This window comes from Sturnus vulgaris, chromosome 6 (genome assembly GCF_052056855.1).
Source record: "Sturnus vulgaris isolate bStuVul1 chromosome 6, bStuVul1.hap1, whole genome shotgun sequence".
NCBI lineage: Eukaryota > Metazoa > Chordata > Aves > Passeriformes > Sturnidae > Sturnus > Sturnus vulgaris.
This window is the reverse complement of record NC_142248.1, coordinates 45820585-45839889: the sequence shown is the minus strand read 5'-3', so window position 1 is coordinate 45839889 and position 19305 is coordinate 45820585. Positions and strand designations below refer to the sequence as shown.

General features: G+C 48.8%; 1 protein-coding gene across 6 annotated transcripts in view; it reads right to left on the bottom strand.

Moving 5' to 3' along the window:
* The window catches only part of FERMT2 (FERM domain containing kindlin 2), a 49556-nt gene extending 30653 nt beyond the window's left edge, over positions 1 to 18903 (bottom strand). For 4 of the 6 annotated variants that reach the window (XM_088166450.1, XM_088166451.1, XM_088166452.1 and 1 more), the window contains exons 1-3: positions 18799 to 18903; positions 17818 to 17986; positions 120 to 353 (exon numbers count right to left, since the gene is read on the bottom strand). In XM_088166450.1, coding sequence (XP_088022576.1) covers positions 120 to 353; positions 17818 to 17986; positions 18799 to 18861 — 466 coding nt within the window. In that variant the 5' untranslated portion in view covers positions 18862 to 18903. Of the gene's footprint in view, positions 1 to 119; positions 354 to 17817; positions 18163 to 18798 lie in introns of those variants that run through there. The other 2 variants (XM_088166454.1, XM_088166455.1) reach the window with 1 other exon arrangement.
* Positions 18904 to 19305: the final 402 nt, after the last annotated feature.

The following is a 19305-nucleotide window of genomic DNA, read 5'->3' as shown; positions in this document are numbered from 1 at the left end:
TTCAAAGCCAGAAAACACAAAGGATTTATCAAATTTACAGGACAAGCAGGTGCATGAGAAGACAGGCACAAACCAACTGGGAAGCTCCCCGGGGTGGGGTTTTTTTTTCCAGCACTTACTGAAGGTTTTGCAGATGTCAGAAACAGCCTTGAAGACTCTGTCAGAGAAGTTGACTTTCACCTTGACATACTTCATGTTGGGCAGCTGCAGGCGCAGCAGCTTGTGCTGAGGGGTGAACTGGAGCTTGGCATCTGCCTGTATCCCATATTTATCCAACGTCCAGTGGGTTTTAAGGAGCCAAGTTTTCTTCTTTTCCCACCACAGAGCGTGATCTGACCAGTCCTTCTTGACATCTGTAACAAAGAACCCATTTTCCCCCGGTTAAAAACAAGACTAGAATAAGCCCTCAGTGGACAAAAGAAGTTTTAAAATGAGAAGGAGCTATGGATCCAAAAAACTCCCAACAGCTCTTTTTGGATACAAGTGACTGCTTGTCTTCAATGGTGTTTTGATGGGATATAAAAGCAGGGAAGAACCCAAGGGGAATGAGGATGAGACACAAGTTGTCTATGGATCATCAGCCTGGCAGTGATCCTGCTTGGAACACGAAGCCAAGGGGTCATGAGTGACCCAACACCTCCCCCAGCAGGGATTTTGCACAGTTTTTTGGGGTTAACTATTCATTCTTGGGTTTTTCCCCACCATCCAGGATAGCTGTGCTATGCCATGTTGAGGCCAACCACCTCAGAACACATGGAAAACAGAAAACCTGGAAGAGGTTTGCAAGGGGAATTCAACAGGACTTTTGAGTTTCTACAAAAAATTCCTGAAAATTCCCAACTGAAACTAAAAGTTGCCTCCCAAAGGAACAACAAAACCCAACAGCCACATCTCCTTCCAGCAGGGATGGAACCATGGAGTCTCTTGGGACCAGGGAAGGAACCATGGAGGTTTCTGGAGGTCACCTCCAGGTTGGGAAGCATTTGGGGAACCAAAGCATGCTGGTAACTCCAAAAGACAAAACCTGTGCAGTATTATCCTTACACCTGGAATATTTTTCACTCACACCTGGCCCTCTGCCATTCCTGCAGAGCATCTTCCACTCTGACAACAGTGCCATGCCCTTGTACCACACAGGGAAAAGAGAATGGAATGATATGTAATATAATAATATATTTAGTAATAGAATAATTCAGTTTTCAGCTCCAGATCCCCCTGTGATCCTGGATTTCCACCATGAAGCACCAGTTTAACCCCACTTAAAACCACCAGCTGACATTTATTCCAACAGCTCCTGTCTCCATCCAGCCAGAAAAGCAGGAGCAATTCCAGAGAACTGGAGAATTTCCAGGATTAGGTAAAGTCCCAGCAATGCCAAAGGGACTGAAGGTACCAAGGAAAACACTCCAGAACCAACATCATGCTGGGATTCCTGATGTCCTGCACAGGATGATCCTCATGGTTCCTCCCAGCTCAGGATATTCCATGATCCATAGTGAAGATTATCCCCATGAGCCACATCTGAATTCAACTGAGATGAGAACAAAATGACAAATGAAGTTTTGTCTGTCCCTATCTCAAACCCAGATCTGGAGCTCGGGGTTATTGAGAAAACCCAGCAGGAGTTGGATTTTTCCTTTGAACTCCTGGTTTAATGGCACAATCAGGACTGCAGAAAGTGGAAACGTTCAGCTGGACTTTTCAACAGCTTTGTACAATCAAATTAAACAAAACCAAATATAGAAAAGCATGCAAACTTGCACAAGCCTTGTCTACCCAGAAAAAAATCCAAGAAATCATTACAATGGACTCTGGTAATGAAGTCCAACTTCTGCCCTACTGAAAGCTGAAGGAGTTGGCACCAAGAATCAGGGGGAGGAAGAAAGCAGAGGCATTTGGAATCAGAAACATTTGTGCCTAACAGGAGGGGATTTGGGTTTACACTGCAGATTAACCATTCAGGCCACGGCACAAAAACAACTCTCTGGGCCTGAGAATAATTAACACTTTCAATTAACAGTGAGATGTTGGTTCTAGCAGGAAGGGGAAGGTCTATGCCTGTCCCATGGGGTAGTTATATATAAAAGAGGCTGGCAAATGTTTAGCAGCTGCTTTGTGGGGTTGAGTTTTACATGCTTTACAAGGGATCCAGGATTGCTTGGAGCAATCCCTGCAGGCCAGGGAATGCCAGCAGCCTGGTTAAATCTGATCAAAGGTTTAGAAACCTTCACCAGAGTCCCAATTCATGAGTTACTGATTTGTTGGGGTTACAGCTTCACAGCAAGGCTGAATATTTCAGCTCAGGCTCTTCCCATCTACTACCATCAGTCACTGGCCACTTGTATTTATCAACCTATCATATTCATCAACTTATTTATCGACTATTATCAATTTATCACTGGCCATTCATTTGTCAGAGCTCAGGTAAATCTCCAAGCACTGCAAATCCACCTTAGAGATCCCAGAGCTGGAATTTAGAAGTTTACTACAGCTTGCAAATCTCAAGTGATGTTTGCAGACCCAGCTCTGATGGACACAGAGCTGCTGGAGTGAGGCCAGAGCAGGATCACCAGGATGATCCCAGGGATGGAGCAGCTCTGCTGTGAGGAAAAGATTGGAGAATTGGGATTGTTCAACCTGGAGAAAAGCAGCTTTGAGTTGACCTAACTGTGGCCTTCCAGTACCTGAGGAAGCTGCAGGAAAAGATGGAGAGACTCTATTTACAGGGGATGGAGTGACAGGACACAGGGAATGGCTTCCCACTGCCAGAGGGCAGGGATGGATGGGATATTGGGAAGGAATTCTTCCCTGTGAGGGTGGTGAGGCCCTGGCACAGGGTGCCCAGGGAAGCTGTGGCTGCCCCTGGATCCCTGGAATTGTCCAAGGCCAGGTTGGATGGGGCTTGGAGCAGCCTGGGACAGTGGAAGTTGTCCCTGCCCAAATGGGGTTGGAGCTCTCTTCCAACCCAAACCCTTTCAGGGCTCTATAAAACGAGCTGCACACATCTAAGGGTCACAAGAAATCACTGCCACCCTTCCAGACAAGGAATCCCCCAGGTGAAGGCAGCAGGGATGTGGAAGCTGGAGCTGTCAGGCTGGGCTCAGGGAGCTCCAGGAGCCCAAGCCCAGCAGCAACACCCTCGGGAAAGGGAAGCACGGCGCTTCCTTCCCGACCTCAAAAATAAACCCTGCTCCTGCTCCCCCACCTTTCCCTGCAGCCTGAACCCAAACCTCTGGAGTCTGGGAGGGCTGGAAAACCCAGCTGTGATTTTTTTTTTTTTTTTAAATTATTTTTCCAGGAAGAACCTGGTGTTGCATTTGCCTCCCAGAACTGTGCCAAGAGGCAGCGACGTGCACGAGCGAAGTTCAAAATGTTTTATACAGCAAAACCCACGGAGCTGCTCCCCTTGGAAAGCCAATCACACAGTCCTGGGAATGTGAGAGGCATCTGAAATCACACAAATGGCTGCAGAGAGCTCTGTGAGGACAGAGCAGTGAGAGGAGGAGTGAAGGGCTGCTCTAAAAAGTGTTTTAAACCTGAAACATCCTCAGCTTTCAATCCACGCCGGCGCCTGGCCACAGTTGCTTGTCCAGCACGAATTACAATTGCAGATTTTAATTCCCACCAGCCACCACTAAATTGCCACCTAGAATCCAAGCAGCAATAAGTGAGAATTGAGATGCACACGGGGTGTGTTTTAATTCTGGGCTTGCTGAACACAATCAGCATTCAAGCAGCAAGGCTGAATCTGGGTGAAGGGCAAAGAAAATCGAGGCAGCCCTGCCTGAGAGCCCATTTATCCCATTTATCCCAGGACTTGGCTGCTCCCAAAAGCTCTCCCTCTGCCAATCCATGGTTTTTTCAAGTCCCTTTCCTGCTGCAGCAGCTATTGAAGCTCCTTCCTGCAGAAGCTCTGCTGTCACTTGGCAGCTTCTCTGGGCCAGCTTAGGACTTCCAAGCAGTAGGATACAAGTCTCCAGCACTGTATAAACACTGTATTTTCCTTGTTATTTTGGGATATCCCCTGGTGCAGATGGCCTCTCCTTCCCTGCACTGCTCAGGACAACACAGCCCTGATAGGACTGAATAAATGTCATTTTTTCCCCCTTCCCAGTGCATGGTTGAATCCCACTGGATGGGTTTTTGGAAGGCTGGGGTGGCTCCCACCTCTGGGAGAGGCTTTCCTGGGGTGGCCCCAGGTTTCCCTTTCACTCCCACATCCAGGATTAAATCCACAGGGCAGCCAAGATCCTGCAAATGCCTCCAACAACTTAACATTGCAGGTTAATAATAAATAATTAAAAAGCTGCATAAGCTCGAGGAGGTACAGTGGGAATTCTGCAAGCCTGCCTGGGTCGGATCATGGATTTTTGGTGGATTTTTGGAAGCAGAGGATTTGCAGCTGATGCTGTTTCCCCTGGAATTCTCTCCACTTTCAGAGAGTCAGAGGAAGCAGCTGGAGCAGAGGCTGCAGCTCATTCCTTAATTAGAAATGATGGCTTTTAGAGCCATGGATTCAAGTCTTCAGCATTCCCACAGGAACAATCCAACAGGACCATCCCCCTCTGGAGCAAAAGATGCCAGAGCCAAAAGCCATCCATCCCACTGGGGGGTTTTCCACAGGAGCAGAATTCACTCCACAGCTTTCCCAGGGGTGGGATTAATCAGGATTATCCCTGCTCTGGTCTAGGCACACTTGGGAAACTGAAGTGGCAAAATGCCTTTCCATTATCTCAATTTTATATATATAAATGTTTTAAAATTACAAATATATATATATGTATATATAATATATAAATAAAAAAATATATATAAATAAATATATACATCGATTATATAATTATATTATATATTATATATTGTAATATGATATAATTATGATATAACATATTATATATAGACATATATTATATATGTCTATATACATCTATTATATATAATATAATATATAAAATATATAAACTATATTATGCATATAAACATACACATAAATATTTACCCCCTATATATATGCATATACAAAAGAGACAAAACAATTATATGCATATATAATTATAGATAAACACACAAAATAAATGCATATAAAAATATATACACACACATATACATATATAAATGCCACACACACACATACATATATATTTATATATTATATATATCTCCAAGATACAGTGCAGGGACTGAAACCAGCTCACAAGCAAAGCATTTCTCTTGCAAAAAAAATTAGTTTTCGTATTTGATAATCTACACAAAATATTTTTGTATTTGATAATCTACATGGTTTTGTAAACAAGTTGTATATATTTGTATTTGTATACATTTGCATACAAATTTGTATTTGTACACAAGTTTTCCACCTTTTCACCGAGTTTGGTGCAGATGAGCTGAAACTCCTTGAGGGTTTTTATAAGAAAATTAAAATAAAAGTGGCTACTTTTTATTTTTTTTTGGGTGATTTTTGGATCTTAAAATTAATAATGCGCTTCAAACTGAACTGAAAAAATGCAGATGAGGACAAAAAAAGCACTGAGTGCAGGCAGCTGATTAAAGCTCCTTTAAACACAAATTCCTGCTGATAACACCTTAATCCAGCCCTCCCAGCTCCAAGGGGCTCTCCAAGCCCCAGCTGGGTGTTGGCTGCACCCACACCCCTCTTGGGAAGCTGCAGGAGGGGGAAAAAAAAAAAAAATCCTTCAAAGGAAAAAAGAGACTTCCAGCAAGAAATAGCTGGGAATGCCCTGAGTGAGCTCAGGGATGGGGGATTCCCTCTCCTGCTCCATTGGGATGCAGTGAATGGAAAACAAAGTAAAAGTGTATTAAAAAAACTTGGGGAGGAGAGAAATTTTAGGCTGAAAGCAGGAAAAAAAAAGAGAAAAAACCATCAAAATTCACTGCACTGAACCTTGTGTGGGTGCTTTGGTGGATTTTCCTTTTCTGTGTATCCAAGGGGGAAGGAACAACCTTACAGCACCAACAAAATTAGGGAAGAGGGAAAATATTCCTAAGACATCCAGAAATATTTTAAAAAAGGCTAATTTATGCATGGAACAGGGTGGGGAAGGGCAAGGATAAAGAAGAGGAAAGGGGGAAGAAGGGGAACAGGGGAAAAAGGAGAAAAAGGAGGAAAAAAGAGATGGAAAGGAAGGGAAAAAGGAAAGGAAAAGAAAGGAAAGGAAAGGAAAGGAAAGGAAAGGAAAGGAAAGGAAAGGAAAGGAAAGGAAAGGAAAGGAAAGGAAAGGAAAGGAAAGGAAAGGAAAGGAAAGGAAAGGAAAGGAAAGGAAAGGAAAGGAAAGGAAAGGAAAGGAAAGGAAAGGAAAGGAAAGGAAAGGAAAGGAAAGGAAAGAAGAATATCTTGAGTTGGCAGGGATAAACAAGAATCATCAAGCCCAACTCCTGGCCCTGGACACATCAATAGCTAAGAGAGTTACTGAAGGTCTCAAAGATGCTAAAGATTTTTCTTAAAAAATACGTATTTATTTCTATTTATTCATATGGGTTATATATTCATTTTCTAGAAATATATATATAAAGTGTAACACTCATATACCTGTGTAGATGAACCCACTGCTCCCTCCCTCCAACCTCCTCACTGCTCCCACTAACCTCTGGATTCCTTTAAACATGCCAAAGCCACTCCTTCCAGGATAATTATGGAGCAAAAAAAAAAAAAAAATTAAAAACAGAGCTATTTTCATTTATCACGAGTCCAGCAGAAATGCTGATGTGTTTGTTGGGTGACACAGTTGCCGTCTTGGGGCAAAATCTGTAATTTTAGGAAAATATGAGTGTTCTGGAGTCCACTGGAACAGAGTCCCCTCCACCCTCCATTTAATTGCAGAGCAAAGTTCAAAATGGAACAAAAATCCCTCCAGCCTCTGGTCACAACACTTGAGAAATTATACTTTGAAATGAGGAGATAAACAGCCCATAAAATTATCATCAGATTGATGAAATAAAGCTGCAGCCAGGACAAGCTGATGCTCCTGGAGCTAATGGGACTTGAGAGGGGTTTTAATCAAATCTCTCCCATGCACTTGACACCTGCTGTGGAAAATATCCTGTACAGCAGCCAGGCTGCAGCCACCACCTGTGGAAGGGATTTTATCCATGGGTAACACAGAATGGAACCTGAAATTCTCCTGGATCTGCCACCATGGGCAACTGTCACCGTTGTTTTCATGGAATCCTGGAATGGTTTGGGTTGGAAGGGAATTAAAGCTCATCCAGTTCCAGCCCTGCCATGGCAGGGACACCTTCCACTGTCCCAGGGTGCTCCAAGCCCTGTCCAGCCTGGCCTTGGACACTTCCAGGGATCCAGGGGCAGCCACAGCTTCTCTGGGAAACCTGAGCCAGCCCCACATAGAGAAGAATTCCTTCCCAATATCCCAATATCCATCCCTGCCCTCTGGCACTGGGAGCCATTCCCTGTGTCCTGTCCCTCCACCCCTTGTCCCCAGTCCCTCTCCAGCTCTCCTGGAGCCCCTTTAGGCTCTGCAAGGGGCTCTGAGCTCTCCCTGGATCCTTCTCCTCTCCAGGTGAACATTCCCAGCTCTCCCAGCCTGGCTCCAGCCCTTGGAGCATCTCTGTGGCCTCTCTGGATTTGCTGCAGCAGCTCCATGTCCTTCCTATGAGGATCCCAAATCTGGATGCAGCAAAGTCCAAAGCACAAGGAACAAGACACCTGCAGCCTCCTCCTGCCTTGTGCTTACAGCAGGAATGAGTTGGGATTAAAAAATCTCCTCTCTTCAAAATCATCCCCCCTTGTCCTATCACTATCTGCCCCTGCAAAAGTTTCATCCTACTTTATTTTCAGGGAAACAAATGGTCAGGAGAAGATCCACACCCATCCACGGAGGTGCCCAAAAAAGGGTGGACCTGTGCTGGAATTTCTGTCAGAGAAGAATATTTCTTGCATGAAAAATAGTTTGACTTAATAAAGTAAAAACCGAGCACCAAACAAACACGGACAAAAGGAGCCTTGTTCCCAATTCTGTGATTCCATGAGCACGTCCCAGTTCAGGAGATCTCCCTCTGCCAGGGCACAGGCTCATGGCAAAGCCCTGACGTCAAAGCCCCGTGTAAAGGCACAGAGTGATTCAAGAACAAGGGAAAAAAGGAGGAGGGAGGGGAAAAAAAAAAAAAAAAAAGCCCATGGAGGAGACTGAGCACATTGGGATGCAATGCTGCATGTGGATGTTCCATGTGTCTGTCCTTGCTCAGGGAAATTACAGAGTGTCTGCTGCTAACGAGGGAACGATCTAAGGCACTGCTGGAAAAACAAGTGGGATTCTTTTATTGCCTTTTATTGGGATTCTAAGTCAGCTTTGCAATGGAAAATCCATGTCTTGACGAGGCAGGGGTGGTAACTTGAGTCCTGAAGAGCTGATACATCAACACCAACTATCCCAAAAAGCTGCTCTTTGTAGTGCAGGATTCAAGATGCTCAGCCCATGGGATACAGGGAGAAGAGCAAATCCTAACAAGGCTGAAAGCCACTGTTTTTCTAAAGTAAACTCCAGGAAGGAAGCTCTTTCCAGTGTTAATAGGATTGCTCAATTAGCTTACTTGAAAGTTTATTAACTTGGATTGTATCTTATTCCACCCCCCTGCCATGGGCAGGGACACCTCCCACTATCCCAGGTTGCTCCAAGCCCCATTCAGCCTGGCCTTGGATACTTCCAGGGATGTGGCATCACGTTTTCCTGCAAAATTTTCCCTGTAATTTTTAGCTTTTTGGATATTTGGTGGCTATATGTTCAATTTAAATGCCTGCACAGCCATACCCAATCCTGTCTAAACCCCTGAGTAGAGAGAGAAGTTTTCCAGTGATGCTGAACCCAGCTGAAATATTGGGAAGCTCTCCAGAGCAGCCAAAAGCTGAGCTCACCTCAGCTCCCCAGCACTGATGGGCTCAGGAAGGTCTTTACCAGTGCTGTGCAGAATTCCTTTAAATCCCTGCACCAGCAACCCAGGGAAATGTGGATAACTCATTTTTCTATGGCACGGTACAAAGGAAAGCAAGGGTGCATTAGTATTTGTTTAATTGGATTTTTTTTTTGAAACAGGATCTTCACAACCTGATTTTGCCAATTGTTCCCCACCATTCATCAAGCAGCCCTCCAGAGGAGGCTTTCAGTGGCTGCTCCTGCCTCCATGGAATCATTAGAAATGACAGAAAACTCGATTAAAAAATGTGGTTTCAAAGGAAGGAAGGAAGGAAGGAAGAAGGAAAAGCACTTCTCCAGGGAGCTGTCCTGAGGAGCCCCAGATCACACTCCCTTCCCTCTCCAAAAAGGACAAGTGTCCCAGGGTGACAGCAGCCTGCAGTCCTGACTCATCCCCAAGGAATGTGCAAGCCAGAGGAGCTGGTCCTGCCAAAAAGACATCACACCCAGTAAGGGAGCCAGAGGACACGTCCTGGGAGGGATGATCCATCAGGCAGGGAAAGCAGGATGATGGGCAACCTGAATTCCCAACCTTGAATTCCCAACCTCTCACCAGGCAATTCCCCAAGTGCTTTAAGGATGGTTAATCCCTGGTTAAAGCTTAGATCTCTGCAAAGTGACTTTTGGAGCCCTGAGGATACCTCAGGCAGCCTCACCCCACTCCATAATTTTAAGTGTTGGTCCTTCTCTTACAGATCCACATGGGACCATGGTTGGAAGAACAGGGCACTGGCACAGGGTGCCCAGAGCAGCTGTGGCTGCCCCTGGATCCCTGGAAGTGTCCAAGGCCAGGCTGGACAAGGTTTGGAGCAAGCTGGGACAGTGGAAGGTGTCCCTGCCCATGGCAGGGGTGGAATGAGATGTTCCCTCCCAACCCAAACCATTCCAGGATTTCTTTTTGGTTCTGCCTGTTGCTCCAAGCTCATTAATGAACACAAAACACTTGTAAAGGACTTTAACACCTCCAGCCTGGATCACCCAGCACAGGCCCAAGTCCTGGCTCTAAAGCCCTGTGGCAGGACATGAGGGAAGGGGACAATTCCTGCTGCAGAAGCTCTGGAGATGCACAAAGCTCTGTGGAGCACCAGCCAGGAAGGGAAGCTGAGCAGGACAAGGACAAAGATTCTTCCAGGCAATTTCATAAAGCCTCAACTTTCTAATTGAATTGGAGTTTCAGCAATTAGCTCTTCCCAAAGCAATGTACCTGCAGGGGAAAAGAAAGACAACAACCTCCAGCCAAGCAGGTGTAATGAGCTGGGAAGAAATTTAAAATCCATTGGCAAGATGCATTTTTTGGGTGCTGTCAGGATGTTCTGCAAGCTGAAAATCAGCTGAGGTTGTAAAGGGGAAGGTTTCTGCAGCTGCTGGTGTGGCTGGTTTTTTAATGTGCATCCCCTCCCAGAGCTGTTCTCAACCCGTTGGCCAAATTCAGCCACATTTTACCCAAAAGTGGAGGTTTCCCAAGATCCCACCTGGTCTGGAAGAGTGGGATCAGTGCTGGCACAGGGCCATGCCATGCACACAGCTCCCAGCTGAGCTTCACACCTGGATGGCCACAGAGTGGGAGCTGCATCCAGAGGTGTTGCAACCTCACTGGAAAATGAGTGAATGAAAGAAAAACTAAGATCAGTTCTCCAGAAATGCAAAATAAATAAATAAAACAAAGCTTTCCTCTGGTTTTCTGGGCACTTCTCATGGTCTCTCCCAACAGTTCTACCTGGTAGAAGCTTCAGCCTGGATGAGAGCAACGTGACAAAAGCAAACCTAGGCAAGAAAACTAAATTACAGCAACTCTGCTAAAATTCCATCCAACAGGAATTTGGGGGCCTCAGCATTTTTCCAAATTACACACCATAAACCCCTGAAAGCCACTGGAACATTCAGAACTGAAACATTCTCAGCCAGCTGAGTTTTGCTCAGTTTTGTTCCTCTGCCCCTTTGTAAGCAATCAGTTAATTCACATTTCAGCATGAAAATGAAAAAATGCAGCTCCTCCAAGATGTTTTTTTGATACCACAAGACTTTCCCAGGGCTGGAAGTCAGTGAGCTCCACAAAGGCTGTAAATCTCCTTCCTTCCCCTCATCTGTCAGAAAAACCACCACTAAAAAAACTCCCCCAAACACCCAAACCAAGAGCTGGCAGTGTTGGTGTCCCTGGTGATGTTGAAACAACTGAAGTTTGCAGTGCAAATAATCCCTCATCTTTCCCAACTCAGTAAACATTCCCCACATCTACAATTTCAGGCAGTTATCCACAACCCCCTTTTTTTTTTTTCTTTTTTTATCACATCAAAGAACAAGGGTTAAAATCCAGGTGCCTGGTTTGCTGAATCATGGAATGACAGAGTGGTTGGGGTTGGAAGGGACCTTAAAAATCATTTAGTTCCACCCCAAGAGACACCTTCCAGTGGACTTGGTGCTCCAAGTGCAAGAGCCTTGAACATTTCCAGGGATTCTATTGCTTTCCATTTTTTGTATGGCTTAGACTCAGCAGATGCTTGGGTGAAACACAAGCCCTGATGAAGAGGAAAATGGAAGAAAAAGGGAAAGGGAAAAAAAAAAAAGTATTAAAAAAGGGGGAAGTGTGTCAATGTGATGATTTCTATGATTTTTCATTTCCCCACACCAGCTTCCCCACGTGTCTTATGTCAAATTGAAATCTAAGGGAGCTGGAAGAGGAAACTACTGATTTGGGCTGGGTGGGAGCAGCAAACCCAACAATTTCCTGTCTGTGGTGTGACAAACCCAGACTCTGGGATCTGCAGGAACACCAACACGCCTCTCACCCCACACTCCTTCCCCTCCCACCAGGACCTGTGAGCTTGGCCAGGCTTTTCCAGCTAAATCAGATGGCTCACAGCGACAGAATTTTAAAAAGTAAATAAATAAAAATAAAATTCTTAATTGTTTTGGTCCCTAAAGAATCGTACGAATGTAAATTGCCGTGAGTGCAGCTTGGAGCTGCCTCTCTGTGGCTTTTACCTCCCCCCACCCTGAATTCCTCATTGGCAGCTCAGCTGAATATTCCACTCAGGCTCACAAAGAGGATTTTATTTGAGCCAGGATCAATCTGAGCTCACGTAGGAGCTTCCTGGAGTCCAAAGCTGCATGTAAAGGAATGATCTGGCCCCTCACAGATCAATGTGCATGGCTGGGGTGTGCGTTCACAGCACTGGCACGTTGTCACTAAAATGTCACCAAAAATGTGCTGCCTGCAGGGGTGAGGATGAGCACAGGCCACAAGGGAAGGGATGAATCAAGTGACAATATGGAAATGCAGGGAATGGGAGCAGCTCTGCTGGTCTCCTTGAGGATGCTGCTGAAGTGGGAGCATCCAGCAGGGCACCAATTCCAACTGCAAAATCCAGGTACCAATTCCAACTCAGCCCAAAATCCTGCCCGGATCTGGAGCAGGATTTGGTGCTCAGCAGGTGCCAGATCCCCCTCTGTGCTCACCCTCCCACCAGCTGGGCAGGTTTTGCTGTTGAAAAGCTTGGGAAGAAATTTTCCAGGGAAATCTGGAGCGGGATCAGTGCCTGCCCAAACCACAGCAAACACCACCCCCATGTGTGACACGATTTTGGGCCAAGCTCTGAGCACCCAGCCCCAGAGGAAACACAAACAGGTCCCTGAGGATTGAGTGGCACTCAGGGTGCTCTCATGGCCATCATGCACTTGGAAAGCAGCACTGAGGAGTGACCAGTGCTGGTTTTGAAGGAAAAAATCCTTATCTCAGGAGCAACTGATGGAAAATGAGCACTTGTGGATGTCCCAGGTGAAGGTGCCCAGGTGACATTGTGGGCACAGACTGGAGAAACACCCTGAGCTCATGTCTGGCACCAAGCAGTGATGTGCTCAGACAGCAAATTCTGGGACGTGTGGCTACAATCAGGGAATCCCAGATTGGTTTGGGCTGGAAGGGACATTAAAGCTCATCTCATGTCATGGGAGGGGACACCTTCCACTATCCCAGGCTGCTCCAAGCTCTGTCCAACCTGGTCTGGAACACTTCCAGGGATCCAGGGACAACCACAGCTTCTCTAGGCAACCTGGGCCAGCCCCTCATGGAGAAGAATTTTTTCCCAATATCCCATCCATCCCTGCCCTCTGGCAGTGGAAGCCATTCCCTGTGTCCTGTCCCTCCATCCCTTGTCCCCAGTCCCTCTCCAGCTCTCCTGGAGCCCCTTTAGGCTCTGCAAGGGGCTCTGAGCTCTCCCTGGATCCTTCCCTTCTCCAGGTGAACATTCCCAGCTCTCCCAGCCTGGCTCCATCCCTTGGAGCATCTCCGTGTCCTCTCTGGATTTGCTGCAGCAGCTCCATGTCCTTTCTGTGCTGGAGTCCCCAGATGGAGATGCCTCATTCCAGCACAAGGGACAAGGCACCTACAAGACAAGCCCTGCAGCCTCCTCCTGCCTCGTGTTTACAACAGCAATGGGCTGGGACAAGGACTCTGCATCTCTCCCCCATAGCCTTAAGCTGTTTCCAAGAGTTCATTCCAGTTGCAAGGCAAAGAATTTCCCCAGCCGGTCTCACGAGGGCCTGGAGTGTTTACAAGCACTGCAAAACCTCAAACACAAACCTGAGCAAATCAATGACGCTGCACTTTGTTGGTGTTTTATTCATAAACCTTTCAGGGGTCCATTAAGGAGAGGAGACTTCACAGGCAGAACAACACTAATATTTAGAATTGATCTTGCAAGGAATAGAGCTGAAATCTTTGGAAGATAACACAGCAAAGTCTATTTGATGGTGAAAAGAGCCCCTGGGGTGAATCCCAGACACGAATCCCAGACACATTTGCAGGCTGAAACCACTTTTAAAAAGAGCTTAAAGTGCTACAATCAAAACTGCATGGGACAACTCCTGTGCCAGTCCTCAGGTGACATCCCACCCTCTCCCAGGTGACACAAAGGAGATAATGGAGGGGCTGCCAAAAGGAACAATGGAGGTTAAACCGGTGACACAAACCCTTATCCCAGCTCCAATTCACAAAAAACCCCAAGGCTTCAGGAGATGTCAACACTGCCTGCCATTGTCAGCCTGTCTGAGGGCAGAGGGTTGGCTCTGACATTTATCCATGTCAGCTCTCCTGCCCATCCCAGGTCACTAAAATAGGGATGTCACCACACTACCCATCCTTAACCTCTTTTGGTCCAGAAGGACATCTATAATTCATTTCTTTCACTCATTTATCTATTTTCCTCAGGTACAAGCCCAAAAAGATGCTCCAGCCCCAGGAGCTGGAGCTGCATGCCACCCATACCCTGCCTGTAAAAGAATCCCAGAGAGAAATCCACATTTCCATCACAAAACTTCTATCCACAGACTTTCTGAATCTGCTCAGTGCACATTTAGGTCATCTGTCTTAGGCTGTGCCTCTGCCAGACACCATTTGTCCCCCCTGCCCCGTTTCTGTCAGCTATTCCTTTATTCCCACGACCAGACAGAGCATCCTCCATATATCCCACAGAATTCCATCAATCCCACAGAGCTCCTCCCAAGCATGTTTCAAAAAATGCAGGATTTTTTTAATTCCATGTGTTTAAAACAAGTTGACAACAACAATAACCTGCGTTCACTTCCTTCCTTCCTCTGCACCCAGTGATTTTAAACCTCGCTTTATTTTTTTTTGTTTGTAAGTCAATAGTGGCAAAATTCCTAAAAAACCCTGAGAGAGCACCAGGAGTTTCCACTACAGACCCCAGCCCTCACTGAACAACTAAATACTGCTGCTCTTAAAACCTCAGCAGTTTTTTTTTTTTTTTTTTGCTTATTTTTCAGGGACGACTTTGCCAAGAACTTGGCACAGCTCAATTAACGGAGTGGCTTAATCCAGCGGGTGATGAATAACAGGGGAGCCAACAGGTCATTGCAATTCACTTGAGTTACCAGAATCCCGATCTGCTGCTTGGGCTTCCTCCAAGCCCTGCCTGCAGCAGCCACGGATTTTAATTGCCTGTTCCCAAGGAGCCCGACTGCAGCCGCTCTGTGCAGGCAGGGACCGGGTCCATGGGATTTATGGATACCTGCAGCCCTGAAGTTTAGGAGGAGAGACTCTGCTGGACTCCTGCTTCATCCCAATAGGATATTTACTGCACTCTTTTTCCTGCAAGCATCAAGAAATGCTGATGTAAATCAAGATTTTTCCCTTTTCCAAGCTCTCATTGCTGCTGGGAGGAGGGAAGGTGATTTTTCCCCTCTGTTCACTGATGCTCCTGCCAGCACACTACAACCACAGTGTGGCTGATCTGCTGCAGATTCCCACTGATGTCCTAAATGTCCCTGAAACTCCAGGCAGGCCACAGAAATCTTTCCAAAGCCTGCAAGATTTGTCCCAAAGGATGGAGCAGGCAAACCCCAGCCCAAGGCACTGACCCGCCTTCTTTCCTCCCCCAGCAGTGGAAAAGCCCATGGGGGATCCCACAGGGAAACACAGAACTGCAAGGAAACTTTATTTTTAGGAAATTTCCTTAAAACTCACAGCAGAAAATCTGCTTGGCAGGAGAAGAATAATTTTTTTTAACGCTAAGAGTTTTTAAAGTAAGGAATTAAACAGAAGAATGACAAGGAGGAAAAGGTTAAAAATGCAGGGGAAGGGTTTCAATGTGGAAAAATTGCAAAATGAATCGAGGCTGGATGAAGGGAGGCATTGAGGAGCACGGGAGGATGAGGAACGAGCCTTGTCCCACCCCGCTCTGCTAAACCCGACCCCGCTCAACTGGCAGGAGCTCAAAGAAGAGCCATAAAAATAATGAGAGGGCTGGAAGAGCTGACACGCAGCAAGATTAAAAGGAACTAAATACGTATAGCTTGGCTGGGTGACCAAAGCCAAGGGGAAAGGGAAGGCAACAGGCGGAGATATCCATGGATGTGATCTGATCTGAAGGGAGGCACTGGGGCTGAGCCCCCCGGGGAGCTCCATCCCCTCTTCCCCACGGCCGCCGCATTCCTTCCCTCTCATACAATCCCTAATTTAACAAGTGGAGAGGATCCGGGCAAACATTTCGGGGGGGATGGATTACGTCAGGAGCTAATTTAGGTCCTCGCTGGGCTCCGGCCCCGTGCACATGCCTGGCTTTCCTCTCCACACACGCTTCGGCCCTGGATCCGCTCCGGCATCTCCGGAGCATCGCTCCTTCACTCACGGGGGGATTTTTTAGCACCTCTAGAAAGCTGGTTTGTGGTTTTTTTTCCCCAGCCACGGAGCGCTCCACTTCAACAAAACTTTCTGCACCTCCAGCGTTATTAAAAAAACCAAAAATACAGAATAAAATCAAGTTTTGGGGAGTTCAGGCGACCTCCAGCACGAGACCCTTTGATGCGAGCGCTGGCTTCCTTTCGAAACGCAGCGTATTTATACCCATCTCTTCCTTCCTGCGACTCCAGATAATTAATAAATCAAAACCGAAGCACGAAGCGGGGGGGGGAAGGATGGGTTTTCCAAAAGCTCCGCAGCGGAGCGGGACCTGCAGCTGACAGCTCCGCTACTCCCACAGCCGCAGGCACGCGCGGGATCTCGCAATTAATATTTTATTTGAGCAATTACAGCCATCAGCCCCGGCTGCACCGCTGGATAAACACAGCCGAGCCATAAAGAGCCGATAAAGAGACAAGGAGGGGAGGAGGTTCGGCGGGGCCGGCACCGAGCCCCGGCCATGTCCCGGCGTTCCCACGCGTCCCGGACAAACGGGCTCTTTGTCCAGGTGGGCACCCAAAGCCACCGTGTCCCCAAGGTCCCCTCGCCCACATCACCCCACTGATCGCCCCACGGGCACTCCTGAGCGCTGTGCTCGCACGGAACTTGAGGATGGAGTTTTGCTGGGAATTGTGGAGCGCCCACAAACCCGCAGCCCTAACCCGAATGTGGAGCTGTTCCTAAATCGGTAAAATCCTGGGTGGGAAGCAGCAGAGGATAGGGCTGAGGCCCCGGGGTGGTAAAGTTTGGATGGTGAGGAGGTGAGAGAGGGAGCCTGGAAGGGTGCTGGGACGGGGGGCTAGGGCAGGGTGTGGGGACCTGGGGTGCTCCTGGTGCTGGGAGCTAAAACACAGTACTGGGAGAGGGTGCTGGAGCTAAAACTGTACTAGGGCAGGATGCTGGGACCTGGGGCAGAGTGCTGGGAACCAAAGTACTGGGAGATGGTGCTGGAGCACAGTACTGGGATAGGGTGATGGGAGCTAAACCCCAATACTGGAGCAGGGTGCTGGGTGCTGGAGCACAGCTCTGGGTGCTCAGGCACTGTACTGGGGTGGGATGCTGGGAGCTAAAGCACTGTACTGGGAGACAAAAGTACAGTCCTGGAGCAGGGTGCTGGAGCACCGTACTGGAGCAGGGGTGCTGGGAGCTAAAGCAGGGTACTGGGTCAGGGTACTGGGTCAGGGTGCTGGGAGCTGGAGCACAATACCGGAGCAGAGTGCTGGGGGCTAAACTGCAGTGCTGAGCACTGGGCACTGCACTGGAGCAGAGTGCTGGGAGTTAAACCAGCACTGGAGCAGGGTGCTGGGAGTTAAAGCAATACTGGAGCAGGGTGCTGGGAGTTAAATCCATACTACAGCAGGGCGCTGAGAGCTGGGCACTGCACTGGAGCAGGGTGCTGGGAGTTAAAGCAGCACTGGAGCTGGGTGCTGAGCACTGGGTACTGCACTGGAGCTGGGTGCTGGGAGTTAAAGCAGCACTGGAGCTGGGTGCTGAGCACTGGGTACTGCACTGGAGCTGAGCACTGGGCAGGGTGCTGGGAGTTAAAGCAGCACTGGAACAGGGTGCTGAGCACTGGCACTGCACTGGAGCTGGGTGCTGGGAGTTAAATCAACACTGGATCAGGGTGCCGAGCACTGTGAGGATGCCGGGCTGGCCGGGGAGTCCCGGGGCACTCACCGAGCTTCTCGACGAGGCGCAGCATGACGCCGCCGATGTGGATCTCTCCGGTGACCCGCAGGGTGACGTCGCGGCCCAGGTCGGTGACATGGACGCTCAGCTCCCACGTCCCGTCGGCGTAGCAGCCGTCCGGCATGCGGATCCCGTCCAGCGCCATGGCCCCGGCCTCCTGCGCCCCCGGCACGGAGCGGGAGCGGGATCAGCGTCGGGATGGGCCCGGCTGTGCCCGCTCCGTGCCCCGGGGCAGGGCTGGGGGCGCGGCGGGGCGGGATTGGGATCGGGGCCGGGGCCGCAGCGCTGCCGCCGCTCCTGAGGGGCCGCGCGGGAGCAGCGGCGCGGGCGGGCAGAGCGGGAGGCGGAGGGACGGAGGGAGGGAGGGAAGGGAGGGAGGAGGAGGAGGGGGATAATAATTAAAGGAAAAACGCGCCTGTGGCTGCCGGGCCCCTTGGCCTTTTATGGAAGCGAAGGACGGAGCAAGTGGGGGCAGCTCCAACATCCGGGAATCGCCGGGGGGCGGCCCGGCCGGGATCGGTCCGGCCCGGCTTGGGATGGTCCTGGTTCGGCCCAGCTCAACACAGGCTCGGTTATCCCGGCTCAGCTCTGTCTGGCTCATCCCAATTCGGTTCATCCTGGCTGGGGTCTGCCCATGCTGGCTCTATCCGGCTCAGCCCAGCTTGGCTTAGCTCAGCCCGGCCCCAGCAGACCTCGGTTTAGGCCGGCTCAGCTCATCCCAGCCCCGCTGTGCCCGGCTTTACTCAGCCCTGCCCGGCTGGGCTCGTGGCCACTGATCCCAGGGCATCCAGAGGGGGAAATTCGGGGAGCCAGCCTGGAGAGCATCCATTAGGTCTGGCAGACCCTTGGTGTCCCAAAAACCCGTGGGTTCCATGGCAGCCATGCCCACTCTGCACCCTTTGAGGTGTTTTATGAAACAAATGGCCCCAAATTCATAGGAAAAATCCTTCCCGTTCGGCAAAACCCTACCTTGGCGTAGTAGCCTGTGCCCCCGTTGAGGCTGGGAGATGGGCTGGTTCCCTCCATCCTCATAGTCTGTGTGAATATGGGAAATGGGAACTGTCTTTAAATGAAAGGGTCTGAACCGGCACAAATGGAGCAAAAAAAAAAAAAAATATTATCCGCTTCCTGTAGCTCCTCCACCCAGTGATACACACATCCCGCCAAGCAACCGCGCTTCCTGAAAATCCAGCGCGCGGAAGGGGCCGTGGTTTGAGATCCAGAGCTGTGGATGTATCCTGGCCCGTGCCAGGTGATGGGAATTCACATCCTGGCAAAGCTGTGCCCGCCCTGGCAGCCTCGGGGATGCTCTGCCAGGCAGCCCAGCGCTGTCTCCATGAGCACCATTCCCACATTCCTGGTGAATGGCGGTGGGGGATTTAGGAGCATGGAATCATGGCACGGTTTTGGGTTGGGAGGGACCTTAAAGACCACCCAGTTCCATCCCCCTGCCATGGACAGGGACACCTTCCACTG